The 20,602-nt window shown below is 40.4% G+C and overlaps 1 protein-coding gene across 4 annotated transcripts in view; it reads left to right on the top strand.

Moving 5' to 3' along the window:
- Positions 1 to 20,602, top strand: part of GLIS3 (GLIS family zinc finger 3) — a 431,194-nt gene that overhangs the window by 350,830 nt on the left and 59,762 nt on the right. For all 4 annotated transcript variants that reach the window (XM_036433938.2, XM_036433937.2, XM_045580161.1 and 1 more), the window contains one exon: positions 14,558 to 14,702. In XM_036433938.2, the coding sequence (XP_036289831.1) occupies positions 14,558 to 14,702 (145 nt within the window). The remainder of the gene's footprint in view (positions 1 to 14,557; positions 14,703 to 20,602) is intronic.

The raw sequence follows: 20,602 nt of genomic DNA, 5'->3' as shown, positions 1-20,602 counted from the left end.
ATACTAATAAAAGGAGGGGGGTGGGGGGAAGATGTTTGAAAATAATTCTTGCTTCTTTCAGGAGAAATTGTTGAACTTAAAGCTACTTTGCCTATTGTTTTCCATGAAATCTCATTTAAAATATTTTATTAAGGCAAAAGGCTTACATTCAAGGCTAAGGACCAGTGAACAGTAGGCATGGCAACCAAGAAGCCATTTGGGAAGGGGAAAAAAAATGCAGTAAAGAGTGTTTTAATCCTTAACTTTAATCCCTTTACTTCCGGTTCTCAAAATGAAATATAAATCAGGGACCGTGGAGCGCTGCAATTTTTGCCTGAATGGGATGTTGGCAAAGGAGGATTAGTAATGGACAGACTTGTTTAAAGAATTTATTCACACAATTTGTTGTAAACTTTTGAGACCACGAGTGACGGGTTCCTTTGAGTGGCGTCAATGAGAACCAACCAAACATACTTTGAAACTGATTAGAGAGTTGATGCAGGGGGGACACCCCTCTTTGCTGTTATTGTTACATCATTTCAGCCTGTGGTAATGACATGAGAAACCAAGGAATTTGCTTCATTCCGCAGTAGGGAGGTAGGAGACTAGGGGGTGGGGGTGTCTGGTTGGTAGAATAGAGCTATTCCTTTGATCTTCAAAATACAGGGGTAAAATCAAGTCACCTGTATTTCACATGCTACTTTTCCTCGATGTTTGATTACTATGGGAGTCTCACACAGACGTGTGCTTTCCACTTCAACAGATCTTGGGTTTCTGCTAAGAAGCACAGGCTTTAGTATCTGCGGATGATAAGGCAAAATTTTCAGAAGGATGGATGATTATTATTCCGTAGTGTCTCTACTTTTTGTTTCTAAGATTTTCTTTTACATGAAATATTGCTGACTTGTTAATTTCTAATTAAAAATAAAATCTCTAATTTTCTTTCTTTAAAGTCATGCCCAAAATATGCACCCACCCTCCCCCCCACACACACTAGCTTAAAATGTTGGTTGTTTGATTATATACATCTATTTTCTCTAGTTCTATTTTGGGGAATTATTGGGGATGAAAGGGAGACATCTTTGTATGACACTTTCCTTTCCCTCAGTGTGTACATGTATAGAGAGAGTATTTCTTTGATAAGTTTATTTCTAGTGGACGGGGCTCTTTGTAGAGATCTGGAGTGGCTACAACTGGTACTGGTTTCCTCTAGTGTCAGAATATGAAACTACTTCCAAAATAGCATCTTTCCAAGGGAGCTAATAATGATGACAGAGAAAGCAACATAAGGCCCTAGAGAGCATTAGAAAGTGGAGTCAGACACAGCAGAACAATGTGTTGGGAGTTCCTTGTAGACGGGAATAAAAGCATTTGTGGCAGGACATAAGGAAGAGAAATAGCACCATGTTCTCCAGCATAGAGGACAATGTGCTGCGCTGACAACACCTGTTTCTGCTTCCACAGGTTGGCCTGGTCTCCTTTTTCTTCATTCTGTCAGAGCCAGCAAGGCTGTGTAGTCTAGGACAGAGCTTCTGAGATATAATCCTGTCATCAAGAGTGACTGCCAGCAGTCCTCCTCATCCTTCTACACTGCCCTTGGGTTTCTGGCATTCTAGTCTAGATTTCTTGGGTGGGACTTAAAATTACTATTATTTTGAGATGAGATTTTATTCGTTGCAGGGGGTGAAATGATAATAAGAAAGACAAAAATGAAGTCAGTGTCGAGAGGACGAATAGCAGAGTCTAAACATTAAAATGTTTGGCAGAGGCTGCATAGCCTGCAGGAATCCATAGACTAGAGGAGTCCAGGTCCTGTCTTGGTCTTCACCCCACAGAGTTTCTCTGAACCAGGCCTTCTTGCCCGTGCCCTAAGAGAAGAGCTCCATTGCACCAAAGCATTGAAAGCACGTGTGGTCTATGTATCACTCTAAGATGTACTGTTCTCGGATGAGAGAGTGGACATACCTTCAGTAAAATCCTTCTGTGCATTGATAAAAATAACGTTACAGGCGAGCTCTTACTATACATTGGTGGCATTACCTGAGGACTTGGGAAATGGCTCTGGAGTGGAATTGAAGGCGGTATGTGAGGTAGTGACCAGAGAAACCGGGGCCACAGCTGCTCATTTATTTAGAGCACATGTGTCAAACACAAGGCCCGCGGGCCAAATCCGTCCCACCAGGCCTTGCAATGTGGCCCGCACCGCGCTGTCATCACTGCACTCCGCTGCGTTTCCATCACAATGACAGTTATGACTGTTCAGTAAACCATTCGGCCCTCGATTTAGGCTGGATTTTAGATTTTGGCCCCTTCTCTGATTGAGTTCGACACCCCTAATTTAGAGGATGGAGGTTCTCATCTTAGGCAGGTAGATTGCCAAAAAGAGGGCATGAGTGTTTTATTCCCGGCCCACTCAGCTTGATATTTCTGTGCTCTGCTTATCAAAAATATATGCTAGACATTGAAGCTTTAAAAGTATGGTAGAAAATTGGATTTGTTCCCAGCCCTTCCAGATGAATGAGAGATACGAAATATAAATGTAATGAATTAGCATTTCCTATTGGAAGGATTGCTCATTTGCACATTCCAAGTAGCGATAAATAAATGTGAATAGTATTATGTAGTAAAACTTGGCATCAATGGGGACTGAGTATTATAAGGAAATAAACTTCCCAAATGTCGTCGTCGTCGTCGTCGTCTTCTTCTTCTTCTTCTTCTTCTTCTTCTTCTTCTTCTTCTTCTTTAAAAACTTCTGTTAAGGTTTTACTTGGCTAATTCCAATTTTATTCTTAGTTGATAATTTTGGAATGCTTAAATTACCTCACTCTTTTCCCCCATACTTCATGAAGACATGGTTTTGTCTGCATTTAGGGGCTGTCCTAGGGGATAAGCATAGATTAATGAATTCTTAGTACCTATTGAGTCATTTGTTATTCATTTATTTGTTCACACATTTCCCCAAACATTTATAGAGTACCTTTGGTAGGGGAAAGAAGTGTTGCTTTAGCTTGCATGGTCAAACAGACATGGTTTCTATTTATAAGGAGCTTTTTTTCCTTCTTCTTCTATGACACACATACTCAATTTATAAATAAGTATGATACAAACTAATATAAATAAGTAGAAAACCAGAAATAGCATCAGAATGATACAAAGAAGTTGCTGTTGGAATGTTCAAAAAGCAAGAAATGACTTTGGAATGGAAGGACCTGGAAAAACGTCAATACAGAGTGAAACTGAGTTGGTGCCTGGAGAAGGTGCAGAGTGTGTGAAAGATACACAGGCTGGAGCAAAGGGGACACCAAAGGAGGGAGGCTTGAGTCCAGGAAGATAGCATCAGATGTGAATGACATGGGGCATGAAATCACACAGCTAGGTGAGAGACAACCTGTTAAAGCCCATGAGTTTGGGCTGTAGGTAATGTTTGGTAGAAAGAGTCACTAAAAGGGGAGTGATGTCATCCATGTACTTGAGGAAAATTAAACTGACTTAGGATGGATGGGACAGCCGAGAGCAAGTGTTCTTCATCGGATGACAGCCTTCAACTTTTAGAAGTAGGCATTTAACAAATTGTCCAAACACTCAGGCACACTAAAATCAGCCTTAAATCTTTATGCAGACAATTCATTTCAATTCAGCAATAGGAAGGAAAAAATGACTCCTGCAGTTAGTCTCTCCCCACTCTTCCTAAACTATAGCACAGGCAGAAATCAATTCAAAGGCAAAATATAAGGAGCTGGTAAGATACAGGAGAGGGTGGGGGAGTGATTACTGGACAGCTGGCTGCTTTAATTAAACCTTGAGATACTTGAATAAAAAGGAAATGCACACTTGACTGGATAGGACAGAATGTGTGTGGTCACATTAGTGCAGTGAGCCAGTGTCAGGAGGAATTTATGAAGTTATGATAGAGGTAAGCCCTCTTCTTGCTTAGGGAACTCACAACCCCTTCACCAGGCCCCAAAGGGCGAAGCGAGGATGTTTCTCATAGCCCTGTGAAAATCCATAATAATAATTTTTTACTTGTCTAAAACATCAGCCTTTATTTTAATACTCTGCTTTTGAGATGTTCCTTCAGATGAAGTTTGAATATACTTCTGACTGTGTCCATTTATGTATCATGTTCCAGTCAGAAGAAGAAAAAAATGAGTAAAGATGCTTCGTGTCAGTTTTAGAGTAATATTGACTTAGGAGGAAATGGTGTTTTCACAGACATAACAATACATAGAGTCCATGCTGAATGACTCTCTGATTTCAACAAACTTGTGAATCTTTGCTCCCCAACTCTGTCCAGGATAGCTAGATAGTAATACAGATTTTGGTAAGTGGGACATCTATAGATATCCTCAGAGTGTTCTGAAAATGTTTTGTTGTTGGTATTGATTTCCAATATATTTTGGACTTTTCCAAAGTCCAAACTAGCTATAGTCTTTTTTTGAGGTAATATTTATCTTCTAAAACTCTGCTAATATCTTGATTAGGATATTGTTTGTTCCCAGACTCTGTTTATAAAGCTATGCATAATAACCCAGAGGGTTCTAATAGACTCTTTAGGCTGCATCAATAAAGGTAGAAAGTCTGGAACAAGGGATGTGTTTGCTCTGTTATACTTTGTCCTGGTCAGACAGCTGGTTCACTGCATTAGGATTGGGATATCTTCATTCATTGGCCATTGAGGTCCGGTGCTGAGAGAAACTGGGGTGGTGAATGGAATAATAAGCTACCTGAGAGAGAAGGACTGACACATTAGTGTCTTCTGTGTGCCAACTGCTTTGTGAATCCTCTCATTTAGTCCTGAAAGTGACCAAGATAGCACAATGGTGTTATCCTCATTTTACAGAAGGGAAACTAGATCCAGGCAGGTGACTATGTCTCTAGGATCACACAGTAGTTGAATCACAGTTTATCAAACTAAAAACCTCAAGCTCCTTCTACTAAAATATCTCTTAGATATAAAAAACTAAAGGTGTTCAATCTATAGAGAAAAAAAAACTGCTGAAGAAGGGCTGACAACGAAACTAATTCATGGACCCTTTCAGGGCTGAAATTCTATAATATTTTGAGGCTTCTCAAATTAAAACAACAACAACAAACTATAAAGTACAGTATGAGCAAAGTTACTCTGTGTGGTCCAATAGAAGAGGGGAGGAATACACCCCAGTGGGTGGAAATGATAGGGCAACAGATTAATTTAAATCAAACTTTCTAATGATTAGACCTATGTAGCAATGGAGGAACTGAGTTGTAAAGGAATAAATTCCCTGCCATCAAAGGAATTTGGACAAAGGCTAAGCTGCCAACATGTTATGTGATAATGTTGTGCAGTTCAATACCATACGTTTGTTTAAATTAATTGAAATTAGGTAAAATAATTTTTAATTTTATCTAATTGCACTACCCATACTTCAAGCATTCATTAGTGGCTACCAAAAGTACATCACAGTCCTTTTCCATCATTGAAGGAAGCTCTGTTGGATAGCACTGCGGTAGAATTGGCACATGAGATTATTAGACTCTACTTCCTTTCTACCTTGAAATTGTTTCTGTAAACATTTTCCATAAATAAACACTAGTTTTGTAGTATCTACACTAGTACTGATATTTTATGTCTCTTATTGAGATGTACCCCAGCATATGTACCAATTCAATTATTTTGGTAGGTTCATTAATCAGCTCTGGATTAAAATTTTGGCCTATGGAGTCACTGCTAACCACATAGGCATTTCCTAGATAGAAGTTCAGGGTGCCTGATTGGACAGTATCTCCAATTCCCAAAGAGGTTTCTCCTAATGCTGTTTTTCACCCTCGTATTTTTTTTTCCTCTTTGCAAATTGGTCATTCACAAAAGAAGTTAATTTGATAGCAGATTGTGGGAAATTAATTACCTATTATAGGCCAACGCCACTTCATAAATGTCAATGCTAAAGAATCTCCTACAGGGAGAATTTTTAGATTCAGCTGGAAATTAGTTGCAATTAATATAATAGGTTAACTTGTTGTAATTATTTTTAAGCCTTTGGGAAATGAGTTAATTCTCTGAGAGGTGCATTGCTCCAAGTGTCATAGAGAAATGCTTGATGAGAATGTTCTGGTGCTAAACTTAACCCTCTGGGGGAAAAGCCTACTAGTCTCTCCTTCTGGCTGAGTTTCTCCAGAAATATATTTTGGTGGCATTTGATTTCTGGAGAACAAAGAAATATCCCTACAAGATGATGCATAAACATTTATGTCCAGATAGACTATACTCATTGGAGAAAGGGAAAAACAAAAGGCTTTTGATTGTGCCTCTTTTTCTTTGGAAGTGTGTCCCGCGCAGGCTCACAGATGCCTTTGCTCCTGGAGTAGAATGTAACAGCACTGAACATGGGAGAATCTGGGCCCCTTTCCCTCTCCTAATTATTTCCACTTGACTCACTTAGTCTTGGACGATTATTCAGTCATATCTGAAATGAGAAAATGATGGGAGTAGAATTTCCGTCTCTTGTTTCAAGAGCTTATAAACATTAACAGAATGGTCTTGAACAAAACAACAAATAAAAATCACAATGGACGATGCCTTGTTTTTATGTATTGGGAAAAATCCCTACATTGTTAGGGAAACAGCTCAAATTTCCAAATGGAGGAGCCTTGTCAAGCCCTGATGGGTGATTTCATTGTCAACGTTGAAAAACCATCATTTGGAACAGATATTCCATAATGGGATATTGGACAGAAGCTCAGGAGCCAGTTTGTCCTCTTGCACCTGGATAGAAATTAAGTCCTATAATGGGTCATTGAAGATCAGGATCATTAACAGTCAAAGACTCTTAGCTTGGTTTCTGAGACTCAGAGCTGTCCCATTTCTTCCCTGGATGTCCACGAGTCTTAATGCAGGTTTATGCTTAGACAGATGCATAGAGTTCTCATAGTTGCTGAAAGCTAGATCAAGACTCCTCATGCATAAAAACTTCCTGACAACTAGAACTGTGTATAAAATTAAAGTTAACTGCCAAGATGAAGAAGTCGTCCATGACTACAGGGAATCAAGCAAAGTCTGAGAGCTACTGACTGGGGTTGCTGTTAAAGTCTTACATAACGTAAAGGTTTGGCCCTGATGATATTTGCTGAAGCCCCTTTGAATGCCGATTATTCTTGTAAACGATGGTTTTGTTTTTTATGTTTCCTCCACAGTTACGCTTTTAGTGTTATGCATAATATGTCAGAATACCCCACTTTCATCAATTACCTGATTACTGTACCCCTTGATTGTGGACTGAAAGGCAGAGGGGAGGGGATGTGCATTTGAGCATCCTGGAAGAGCTGCTAATTGGCTCTCTGCATTCCTGAACCAAATAAAAATGTGGGGATGTTTACAACTAATAAGTCGGGTGCTCCTGGAGCAGACTGTGAACCAAAGATTCAGGTGTATGTGAGTTATTAAAGAGGTGCTCCCTGGAGAATCTGATAAGGAATGAGGGAAAGGGAAGACGTTAGGCAGGAGGGGGAGCTCTGGAACAGAACTTAAAGCTCTGAGTTTATTGCACTCCAAGGCAAAGGAGCACTGGGTAGTCGTGTTTGTGTGTGTGTGTGTGTGTGTGTGTGTGTGTGTGTGTGTGTGTACACGTGTGCTTGTGGGGAGGAGGTGCTAGCTGTGGCTAAGTACACAGAGCTGGGGATGGGCACACCAAACTCGGGAGGGGCGGGCACAGAGCTATTCCAAGTGGCCAAAGGGGATCTGGGCAGAGCATCAGCGGCCTCTGCTGTAGTTACTATTACCTTTAAAAATTCTCCATTCCGAGGGTAATTCAGAAAGGACCTCATTGTATTTCTTTGACACATCTGCATAACACCAGTGATTGTCACCTCCTTCAGATAAAGACATGTGTCTCATTCTTACAAATCCAATTGGCTCTGAACAGTTTGCCAGGACACTAACCCCATCCTGCCAGGCGCTTCGGACTTAAGCCAGTCAGCCAGGTCCTGCGGACTTTACAGCACCGTTGTGCAGAAGAAAATCCTAACAGGAAATAAAACCATACACGTGTCCAGATGCAGGATTGTTGAACATAGACTGCAGTTCTCCCTGGACCCGGTGTGGGCTGGCCTGGTCGGAAGGGGCTTCATTCAGGATGTGAGCAGGAGGTCCACTGAGAGGAGGAAGCCACTCCAGGCAGGAGGGGTGAAGCACATAATAAAAGCGATGCCTGCAAACAGCAGGGCAGTGCTCTTGAAAGAAGCAGGGGCCTTTGTGGAGCCCGGAGGAAAGGTCTGTCCCTGGCATGTGGGGGAATCACATCACAGAGGCTTCTTGTCCTAGTCTTTTGGGGCTGGTGTGCCAAACAGAAGGAGAGAATGTTTGTATCTTGAGTATGACATAATAAACTCTATTTTAGGAGAGACCTTCTGAAATCCCAAAATGGATTGGCGAGGGTAGGTACCCTGTATAGTAGACAGGTTACTATTAGTGGTCCAATCCCATTCTTGTCCCTGACCGCCCCCCTTCTGATCTCCAGCTGCCCACCTGGATGTCCTTGGATCATCCGAACCTTAACACTCTCCAGACCAACCTGCTGATACACCTCAACCTACTCCTCTCTTTTCCTTTGTTGTTCCTCTTGTCCAAAGCAGGGACCATCCTCGATTCCCCAGTTTCTCTCAGATTCCACATTTCATTGAGCTCCACCTTCAAAACACAGACCGATGGCTTCTCACTACCTCTGACTTTAAACCATTGGCATGTGTCATCTGGATTATTGAAGTAACCCCTTACTGGGCCTTCCTGACCTCCTCCCACCTGTTTTCCACACAATAATCAGAGCTATTTTATTTTTATTTACAATATAAGACAAAAGAGTAACTTTCTGCTCACATCCTCCCATTGGCTTGCTGCTGCAATGAAATCAAATACTGAATCTTCCTGTGTTGGAGGCTGGACATGACTTGCCTTCTGGCTATTGCTCTGATCCCATCCCCACCCTCTTCCCTCTGCTGCCTTGCTCACTGCCTGAGGTAATGTTCTTAGGGCCACCAGCTTGTTCCTGCCTTAGATTTCCCCTTTGTGTCTCATCTGCATGGCTTGTTTTCTCTCTTCATTCAGGTCTCAGCCCATAATATCCTCTCCCCACAGAGGCCCTTTCTGATCCCCCCATCTAAACCCATGGAGGAGCACAGAGAAGTGTGCCATCCTACACAGTCTGACTCAGCTTCCCAGAGAGGAGAGGAGGAGGAAGATCAAAGAGAGGAGCAGGGAATTCGGGAATCAGGAGGGATAAGGTGGCATGTCCCCTCTTGGGGAGGGGTGCTGCGGTCAGGGATGACCCTGGGTCAAGATCATATCATGTCAGGTGTCCTGGGGCCACTGTGTTTGTGGTTATGTGTAGATGTTAAGGAACAAAGCATGCCATGCTTTGTTTTTCTCAACTGCAGGTGTTCATGTTATTGGCCCAGGACCAAAGCAGCTGACAAAGCCCCGGGAGTGGGGAGGAGAGGAACAGTAGCTACCAAACAGCAGTGGTCCATTCTGTTTTTCCCTCTCTACTCCTGCAGAGGCCCCTTCCCCTAAAGGACATGGTGTCAAGGTCTGCACAGTGGTGATGAGATATTAATAGAAGATAATCTCCTTTACTTAAAGTCAACTGGCTCTGGATGTCATCTCCATCTACAGAATTGCTTCAGAGCAACACTTAGTGTTTGATTGGATAATTGGGCAATGCAGTCAAGCCACGTTGACACAGGACTAACCTCAGGGTGCCCATACCTCCCAGAATCTCAGAGAAGGGGAGGCTAAGCGCCTCTATGGCTGTGGATAGTAATGGGGGATGAGATGAGTATCCCAGGAAGCAAATGGTGGAGACCTTCCAAGAAAGAGTTCCCTGCTCACTAACACTAAAGCCAAAGTGCTAATTGAAGGCTGTGGGGCCCTCTAGGACTCCCCACCTCACCTTTCAGACCTCATTTCCTGTGTTTCTCTTTTTCACACCCCACTTCAGCCACATAGGCCTCCTTTCAGTTCCTCCTTCAAATGTACTTAATTAATTTTCTCACCTTCTTCAAGTCTTTGCTTGAATATAGTTTCTCAGTCAGGCCTCCACTCTCCCCAACATTTCCAATCCCACCTAATTCTATCTTTTTTCTTTTTTCCCCCATGGCACTTACCAACTTCTATACAGTTTACTTGTTTAGTTAATTGTTACTGTTGACTCCATTCTTCAGAACATACACTTTGTTTTGATTACTGATATATAATATTTGAACCCTCTGGAACGGTGCCTGGCATATGCTAGGCATATGGTTGAGGCCCAATAAAAATGTGTTCGATGAATGAATGAGAAAGATAAGGAAGGACAGTGCTACTCTGGAATGAATGGGATATGGTTAGGACAGCCGAGTTTGAATTCCAGGGGTGCCATTCATATAGATTACAATGCAAATAAAGGTCCCTGGTGTTGTCCAACACAGCAGCCCTTTAAACTACATAATCAGTGGGCTCCAATTTCTCTTCTTTCCACAAAGAGCAGTAAAGGTACCACAAAAAGCAAGTCTCTCTCCTAAGAGCAGGTATTAGACTGGATTGAATTTTTTAACCCTTCCTATCCCTGTGAAAGAAAATATCCACATTAATTTTAAGACACAAATCTCATGGAACCACTTATTATTTTGAGGTCTGAAGAGAGACATAAAAAGAAATGGTTACATAAAGTTCATGTTTTAAAGACAGTTTGGTTTTTATAAGTTCCTATTTTCATAATTTGTTTTCTCTCTTCATAACCAAAAAAAAAATTTAGCTGTCCTTGGGATTCTTAGAGCCTGATGCTTCTGCAAGTGTGATCCCCAAATGAGCAGCAGCATTGTGGCCTGAGAACTTGTTTGAAGTCCATCCCAGGCCCACTGAGTCAGCAACTCCGGGGACCTGCAGGTGCATGCCCAGGTCTGAGAACCGCAGTGAGATACCATCTCCCATTGAAAAATTTTCCTCTGTCTTTTTTAAATATTCCTAGCAGCTAAGCAGATGTGTTTGAAATACACATTTTATAATTTGTTTCATATCCATAGTTGAGTTTCTTACTCCAAAGATGAAACCATATTTTATTGAAAGACATCCCTCCCAGAAGATTCTGCTGTGTGCCTCCTGCCTCACCCATTAGGCATTCCTGGAATGTTTAAGAGCCTGAAATGATCTGAAAGGCCCTTTGCTGGTCTAATCTGGGAGGGAGGGCAAGAGGGACGGTAAACTTACATATCATTTCATTACTGCATTACTATGCAGAGTACTCTCCGTTGGCAATTTTGCACAAGGTCCTCAAGGCTTGTTCAATTTTAGAGCTAGTTTCTAGAACCATGCCTAATCCCAGAGAAAACCAAATTAACTCTCACCAGAGTCAGATGGAATCCCACTCTCAGAGAACAAGAATACTTGTTGAAGCTGAAGAAGCAGTGCCTGCCTTTGACTCCAGGAGTAACCCTGGCCATGAAATTCCTAGGAAAGACCTCATCCATACTGATAACTGCAAAACCCTAGAGGAGCTGGTAATAGAAAGCAGAGAGACATCACGTCTGTGCTTAACAGACCATGTGGGCCCCAGATCACATTTTAACAAAGGAAGATAAATTAAAAGCGATCACCAGAACTCATTCTTAGCCTTGATTTTTTTCTTCCAGTTTTCCTTACGCAGCATGTGTTAGGCTAGTACCAAAATAACAAACATGCTTTCCGAAGGCCCTGAGAGGGCTAGGCATAAGCTCAGACAGTCTTGGTCAGAGATTCCAGTGAGGCAAAGCTGAGGAAATGATAATCGAATTATGTCTCATTCACCCCATTGTTAAATGCTTCTCCCCTAAACTTAGGGTCATATTCTTGGACTAAGACCTGGACATATGTTTGTCTCTTTAAGAAGCTTTTTGAGATCTGAGAAATATTGCTCTCTAAGTAGTAACCTTGCTAATGTGTGTGTTTCTGATCAGAGTGTGGAGAAGAGTCATTGTTGCAGGCATGCTGGAAGTGTTTAACCAGCTCTCTATATAAAAAAAAAAATGCCTCAGTTTCTAGCATTTGCCAGAGTCCATGGTGTATATATTCTTACCATAATTGATTTCAAACTATCAATCTGACATCATTGCATGGAAAGTTTGGGGAAAAATACAGCCTATTGACACTCTTGGATTGGTTTAAAACCAGCCTCCTACAAGTCATTGGAATGCAGAGAATTTGGAAGCAGAGGAAAGTATTCAAAACACACACACACACACCATACACACACACACACACAAACACACACACACAACAACAAAAGGGGAAATAAAGTCATGATAATGACAGTAGGAGCAAAAATCAGTTTTAATATTGGATTATATTTTCTTACAGGGTTTTGTCTGTGTTTTTATGTCATTGTTTCTATATAATTTTGTGTTTTGCTTTTATCATCATGAGCATTATTTTGGTGGTTGCATAATACCCCATCAAATTTATATGAGTTTATTTATTGGCCCTAATTGTGGACATTTAAGTAACATTTTCTGATTTTTGATATTGCTGTAAATAATACTCTATAATATAGAGTCTATATTAGGGGTGTCGAACTCAATCAGAGAAGGGGCCAAAATCTAAAATCCAGCCTAAATCGCGGGCCGAATGGTTTACTGAACAGTCAGAAACTGTCATTGTGATGGAAACGCAGCGGAGTGCAGTGATGACAGCGCGGTGCGGGCCACATTGCAAGGCCTGGTGGGATGGATTTGGCCCGCGGGCCTTGCGTTTGACACATGTGGTCTATATCATTGAAATATTGGGTATAAATCTTCCTTCACCTTTCTTCTGAATATATCCTTAAGCCAAATTTTATGATCAAATGGTTTAAGTTATGGGTCTTGAAAAAATATTGCGAGATACCACTAGAAAGTTTGTACCAATGTACACTTCTACATTGTTTAAGTTGGAGGAGTTTAATGAGGAGGGGAGAGGAACATCTGAAACACTTTTAATAATAAAAAACAAATTTTTAAGAAAAGAATGCCTCTCTCACTGTACCTTAGCTACCACTACTTTTTAAAAAAAGGTTTTATTAACTTGATAAGTTAAAAAAAAATTTCACATTGCATTTCTTTATAAGTGTGCTGTATTTTTTAATGTTTATTGTCATTCTGTTTTGCCTTCTTAAAGTCTTATGTTTATGCCAAGGTTATGTGGTAAGGCAATCCCCACCCAGGAGATTCTGCTGTGTGCCTCCCACCTTCATCAGTAGATAATTCCTAGACCAGAGATGATTTAAGAGCTTAAACTGATCTGGAAGGACCTTTCCAGGTTGTCTAATCTGGGAGGGAGAGTGAGAGGAACACTAAACATACTTCCTTTCCCCACTACATCTCTGGTTCATCTTCTGTTTCTCTTCTCTGGGCCCCAGGCACACACCACTCCAGCCTTACTGTTCTCAGATAATCCAGGCACTCCACAAGGCAGACAGGTTCTTCCTCCCTTTATGTCTGTAAGGCTTACTCCCTCGCTTCTTTCAAAGCTTTTTGCAAGTGTCATGTCCAGGAGCTTTTCCCTGATTTCCTTTCTAAAATTGCCCTCCCTCCTCCATCCTCACTGTCTTTCTTCTCTGCACTATTATTCCACTCTGGAGTCACTTTCCCTAACATGGGATTCCTAGAGTCTAGAGGTGTGTCTGACAATAAATATTTGTTGGATGAATAAGTGTCCTCCAGCCCTGGGTCTAAAGGTTTACTTTTGTCTTACTAAAGAAAATATTAACGTAAGTATTTCCTTTAAACACTGGAGATGGTAACTACTTGCAATAACTGTAACAAATACATTGCTAGATTTTTAAGGTATTGTGTTTTTATATAAGCAGAATATAGAGATTTTTAGGTAACAATCTCATGTTGTGGTTTTTTCCTATTTGAATTATACTTACAGAATTCTTTTTCATAGAGAGATCAGGTAACTTTGCACCTAGACTTTATTCTGACATTTTTATTATTTGATTTTTTTGTAACTCTAATAAAGACTTTATTTTGTTATTGTGATAAAATGACTATCTAAATGTTTTTGTTATGTAACTTATGTTGGGGTTCTATTTCTGTTAATGACTTTTTTTTTTTTAAATCGTGCTCCATAATATTTTAAAATTTAACTTGTGTATTTTCCTGCCATGTAATAGCTATAGGCACCAGATCTCAATGGACAAATTTTCTAAATTATCTCCAAGATATTTTCATTGTGGTATATCTGTATTTTAAAAGCACTTTCCAATCTGGACTAAATATACTTGAGTTTGTTTTGTTATCGCTACAAGTTCTGATAAGATACAGAGCAAATACAAGGAAATATAATAGGAAGTTGGGTTCTCAGAAGTCAAAATATCAGGACTAAAGTCAAATCTGCCTCTTGCCACATTTTTTCTTTTCTTTCCTGAAGCACTTGCCAGGTGTTATGAGGATTGGAAAACCGACTCTTTTATTGACTCTCTTAAACCGATAGTTGTTGCTTGATAAATATTTGTGGATTGAATTGCATTGAACCTTAGGGCATGATGCCATTCCAGCAAGGTATTCCAAGGAACAGCTTTCCTTTCCATCTATGTCTGTTTTCTCCTTTTTGTAGCTGCGGTCCAGTGCAGAGCTCCATCCTGACTTGCTCACGGATTGCCTCACCGTGCAACCCCTGCAGCCGGCCACGTCCCCACAGGATGCTGCCACAGATGGGCCAGTGGGATGCTCCCCGGGGCCTGGGCCTGATCTCTATCCAGGTAATGACAGCAAAGGCAGACCTACCAAATCAACCGATTTTCTCTAGGCACCTTCACTCTGGTTAAAGGGATGCTCACATGAGAGAAATTCTTCTAATATCATCTGTATTTTGCTTTATCAGTGGACTGCAAATTATCACCCTCCATCCCATCCCATCTGAATTCTGAGCTGAGTTTGGCAGCAGACTTTTTTTCTCATTAAGAAACAAAGTAAAATAATGCATTAACTCTTTTAGTTCTGGGCTTTGTCAAAAGTTCAATGCACCCAACCTCCCCAAGTATCTCAAATTTATTAACTGATATAGACTCAAAGGAAATGCTTCCCCCTTAAGCAGGTAACCGGTTCCATGTGGATTTCTTAACGTAACAATCGTTGTCTTCTTTGCATTTTAAAAGGAAGTCCCAGGTTTCTAAGAAAAATAGCATACCAGTAAACCAACTTATTAGAATGCCCAATATTGTTTGTTAACCATTGCAGGTGTGGGGGGAGGTAGAATGGCACTCCCAGACCTCTAGACCCACTTTTCTTCTGCCTGGGTTTGAATTAATAGATGACTCTATATTTGAAAAATGTCACATGTGTAGTGAAAAACAAGAAAGGGTTAATTTGCAGCAAGGAAGTTATTTTTTTTTTTCATTTATTTTCTTAGCCTGGATTTTTGTTCATCTTTCACCCTCATAGTGATGATGTACCTCTGCATTCTCACTTTTGGAAAGCCCTTACTGTCATGCTATGACTCTGATAGCAAATGTCCCATCAGCTTCACATTTCAGACAATGAGAAATTTTTAAAAAATATATATTTTATTGACTTTTTTACAGAGAGTAAAAGAGAGGGATAGAGAGTTAGAAACATCGATGAGAGAGAATCACCGATCAGCTGCCTCCTACACACCCCTTATTGGGGATGTGCCTGCAACCAAGGTACATGCCCTTGACCGGAATCGAACCCGGGACCTTTCAGTCCACAGGCCGATGCTCTATCCACTGAGCCAAACCCGTTTTGGCCAGACAATGAGAATTTTCTATTGTCTGTGGATTGCAAATCCCACTCCCACCCCCATCTGATTCCAGAGCCAGGTTTTGGCAGCAGACTTTTTTTTTTCCTCTTCTTCTTTTTAAATGTACTAATAAGCCATAAAGAGTTAAGAATTTACTGATGCATAACAGTGGAATAGGGAAAGACATGCTTGTGTAACTTTATAAACTCGGCAGTTCTCAAGTGGTCCTAAGGCAGGGGAAAGGGCATAAAGCAAATACAGTGTTTCAAGAAGGTCAAGACACCTTCTTGATGTCCTCAAGACATCAAGACACCAAGAGTCAGTGGCCTTTCATTAGTTTCTTTGGCTACTTACTCTTGGAGACCAGCACAGTTTCTACTTTTTGAGAACCTGGGACATGAGATTAAAACTTACCTGAAGGGCTGAACAAATCTTACAGAGGTTTGTGGTACAGGTACATACATACACATGAAATACGTCAATGTACAATGTTTTCAGCACACATAAATATTTTGTATTAGATATATACGGTACATGAAAAGGACTGACTAGCTTGACTAGCTTTTGTTTCTACAGATGTCTGTTGGATTTGCCACATATTTCATATATGAACATTTATTTTAGCACATTAAGTTAACAATCAGTTTAAAGCAGCCAATATAGCACTCTCTCCTTTTTTTTTTTTTAATTCTCACCCAAAGATATGTTTTTATTGATTTTTTTGTTTAGAGAGAAAGGGAAAGAGAGAGATAAACATTGATCAGTTGCCTCCCATATGAGCCAAGACCGGAAATCAAACCGCAATCTAGGTATATGGCGTGATGGGGTAATCTTGCTCATTTAAATCTCTTGGAAATGGATTTGGGAAGCAATGATATCTCTGTCTTTGCTGTGTGTAGCATACATCTGTGTGACTCATTTCCAAAACTTAGGAGTCTCCTTTGTCTTGGTACTTATTTTTATATTTCTGGTAGTGTTTTCAATGTTTTAAAATGATTTAGTTTGAAATGGGTTTGTCATTCCAAATAATTCCTCTCTTTGCACATGATGCATTTTTAAAAATTATTATAGTTATTTTACAATTGCAGTTTACTTCCAATATTGCTTAGTATTGGGTTCAGGTATACAGCATAGTAGTTAGATAATCATACACATTGCAAAAATGGTTCCCTGATATTTCCAGTATTCAACCTCCACCAAACATAGGTATCACAATATTATTGACTATATTCCCTATTAGAGGCCTGGTGCATGAAATTCGTGCACGGATTGGGGCTAAAGAGGGGGATTCCTTAACCTGGCCTGCACCTTCTCCAATCTAGGACATCCCTCTCACAATCCAGGACCGCTGACTCCTAACCCCTCTGCCTGCCTGCCTGATTGCCTCTAACCCCTCTGCCTGCCATCCTGATTGCCTGTACCTTGCCCCCCTGCTGGCCAGATGGACCTTAACTGCCTCTACCATGACCTAAGCCAAAGTCTAGCCTCCCTCCACGGGAGGCGACCAGGCAGATCAGGAGAAGGTGCCGCCCACATTACTTGGCTTATGATGCTGCCACTGCTGTCCTGAGCCTGGGCCCTTTGCAGCTGCTGCAGCTTTGTCCAGAACAACATCTGGAAGGTCGGCAGGAAGATGTCCACCCTAATTAGCATATTACCCTTTTACTAGTATAGATGCTGTACTTTCCATCCCTGTGACTGTTTTGTAATTGCCAATTTGTACTTCTTAATCCCTTCATCTCTTTCTCTCAGTCTCCCTACCCACCTCCCCAGCAACCACCAGTCTCCCCTGTGTACTTGAGTCTATTTCTCCTTTGGGCCTTCAAAAAGATGTTGAGCTCTTAGCTTTGAGCCTCCTGCTCATGTAGGCGAGCTGCTATAATGGGCAAAGAACCTAAGTTACCATAGTATCAACAGAGTATCTTCAGAATGATTTGAATTTTCTGCAGCTATGGGGATATTTGAAACATACATGTGGCCATCTTCCTTTATCCTGGAATTTTACTCCTTGAGTTAACTTATACCTGTGAAAGTTTATCTTCCCTACTTTTTAAAAGTTTATTCCTGCTTCCCTCAGGTTCTATTTTACTTTCTTTGTTCTTGCCTTTTCTAAAAAAACAAACAAACAAAAAAACCCACACACAACACTTGTTGTGCCTTCTGTTTTGCTGTGTAGACAAAAAACCAAACAAAATAAGGCAGAAAGAAAAACTAAAAGAATACAAAAATGTTAAGCCTTTCTTCTTCCTTTTAAAGTTCTAAAAATCCACTTGCCAGGAGCGTATGTTCACACCAGTTTCAAACCTGTGCTAAAGATCTGTGGAAAGAAGCCAAACAGTGAGAGATGCCAAAGGAAAAGGAAACTGTTTATCAATTAGTTACATGTAAAATCTGAAGTGTTAGGGCAATTTGACAAAGATTAAGACTTGGCTTAGTGGCAAAAGTACTTGGAGTCATTCCATTTACATTCTGTTACACAAAATTGAGAAAATATTTGTTTAATGATTGTCAAGCACTTAGACTTTTAAGTGCTAGCAAATTGATTTACAATAAAAAAAAATTTTGATGGGCACCTGTTCAGTATATATGGGCATAGGATCAGAAGTAGTTTAGCAAGGAGCACCATGATTTTTTTAGAAGCTACCATTGAGGACTCATGTTTTGAAGAACTCATGGTTTTAAAATGGAAACTTTAGTGGGTAGCCAACAAGGATTTGTGAGATTCTGGGAGAGGGATAGTTGGCAGAGCATTAAGATGACCAAGGAAGATGGCAGTTCTGACACAAACAGCTCTTGCTAGTCTCCTAACATGTTGGCTTTCCTTATTGAAACAAACCCTTCGGTTGATAAGTTGGAGTTTGACTGGAAAGGAATGCCTGAATGCCAGACTTTTATTTCTGTGGGAGAAAATAGTACCCCAGGTTAAAGCAGCCAAATATCACTTGAGGGCTTACTGAAGATGATCTTAAAAGTGAGGTGTTTATTGATCTACTTGGAAATCCCAGCTCCTCAGCTAACCTGAGAGGGATTTAGTGATCTAACAGGAAGCCTGGACAGGGATGAGCAGTTCTCAGCGATGGCTCACTTACATTGTCTGTCTTTCTGTTCAAAAGTGCTGTACCCCAGATAGTACTGTCTTGGCCAGCCTGTAAATTCAGGTGATTTGTCTGATCCTCCGAGGGAGAAATATTTCACAGCCAGTAAATCGAGGTGTGAATGCCACTTTTAAGGCTTGATGCCTGTGTAGATGTTCTCATCGACTCCCCGGATGAGGGGATGAAGCAGATAAAACTGCAGTTAGTCTGCTGTATCAGGAACGGCCTGGACCAGTGCCTGGTCCTGACAGAGGGTCCATTCACTACCAAAGAACGCTGGAGGATCTGTCTGGCAAGTGATCACAGAAATTACAGTTCCCTCCAAATCAAAACTGTCCTAGAGGCTGAATAAAGCATGAGCTTTGCAAAATGGTCTTGGCCATGAATACATCCTAGAGACCAGTGTGGTTGAGATGTTTGAGACTAAGAGAACCCTGTCATCAAATGAGGAGCTAGTGCAGCTGGAACAAGGAGATCTGCAAGAATGAGGGAATTTTATTGGTACCACTTCTATTGGGTTTCTAAATAATTACCATGTTTTTACAGCTATTAAATTATCCCAATTCTGAATGTAACTTTAGATCTTTCTGGTGGTGGGTAGGAGGGTGAGTGTTATATTCTTATATTGTAGAAGGAAAATAAATATATTTTTAGAGTAGGAACTTTTGAAGTCATATATTGTCATTCTCTTCCCTCCCCTCATTACTGGGAAATGAAGGCTTCTCTCTTACAATAGCATCGTGTTTTTTTTTTTTTTTTTTAATAAATAGCACCATATTAAATTTATACAGGACTTAATATACTTTGTGAAATAGTTAATGTTTCATTTTAATGTAATTTTATGTGATGTTTTAAAACATTTTCTACATTCTTAAGTTAATGATTTGCTATCTTGGGACAACTTGCAGAGTTGTAGGGGTTAGAAATAATTTTCTATAAAACTGCCTTATATAATCTATTTTCAAAAAGTGGTTATTAATTTAGGGGCTTCATTAGAATGTTTTTAATTGGCACACAAATTTCCCAATAGGTTAAACTTTATGGGAGACTTGTTGAAGATCAAATAACATAATCTATATAAATGTCCTTAAAAGGTCATAGAACATTATAAAACATGCAATAGTTATTACTTGCATTGCCTTCAAAATCTTGGCTTTGCTTGGAATTTACCAGGGGTGAGAAAGGGAAAGAATAGCTTGAAATTGGTGGTGGACAGAAGGTGGTATAGAATGGAGCAACAGAAACGATTTATAGGGAAACATTTGGCAACAACATCTTTGTCATCTTTTGATGTTGCCTTGAACTGCTGTCAGAATCCTGTATTGTTCATGCATCTGTGGTTCATCCACCTACTGTAATTGGATTGCAGAATCAATGAGCATAGGAACAAGCCTCATTTTTCTCTTTTGTGGAAACTGATAGTCAAATCTACAGATTTAGCCCTCCCTGATCCTGAGCCAGTCCTTTAATGTGCATTAACTCACCTGACAAACCCGTGAAAATACAGATTGCTATTCCTCATCCCCAGAATTTCTGATTCAGTAGGTCTGAGTGAGTCCCAATAATTTGAATTACTGCCATGTGTTTCTAGCAAGTTCTCAGATGTTACAGGGTGCTGCAGATCAAGGGACCACACTTTGAAAACCATTGCTCTGGATCAGAAAATGTGGGAATGTGACTTCTATCAAAACACGATCTTAATTTTGACTGATAGGAGTTACAATAAGAATTACCCCTAATTAACCAGATTTTTTGGGGGGGAGGGAGAGACCTTTCACAGTGGATATGTATGTCACATCACCAT

The sequence above is a fragment of the Pipistrellus kuhlii genome, unplaced genomic scaffold (assembly GCF_014108245.1).
Source record: "Pipistrellus kuhlii isolate mPipKuh1 unplaced genomic scaffold, mPipKuh1.p scaffold_m20_p_12, whole genome shotgun sequence".
NCBI lineage: Eukaryota > Metazoa > Chordata > Mammalia > Chiroptera > Vespertilionidae > Pipistrellus > Pipistrellus kuhlii.
The sequence above is the reverse complement of the archived record's forward strand: the minus strand, read 5'-3'. Positions and strand labels throughout refer to the sequence as shown.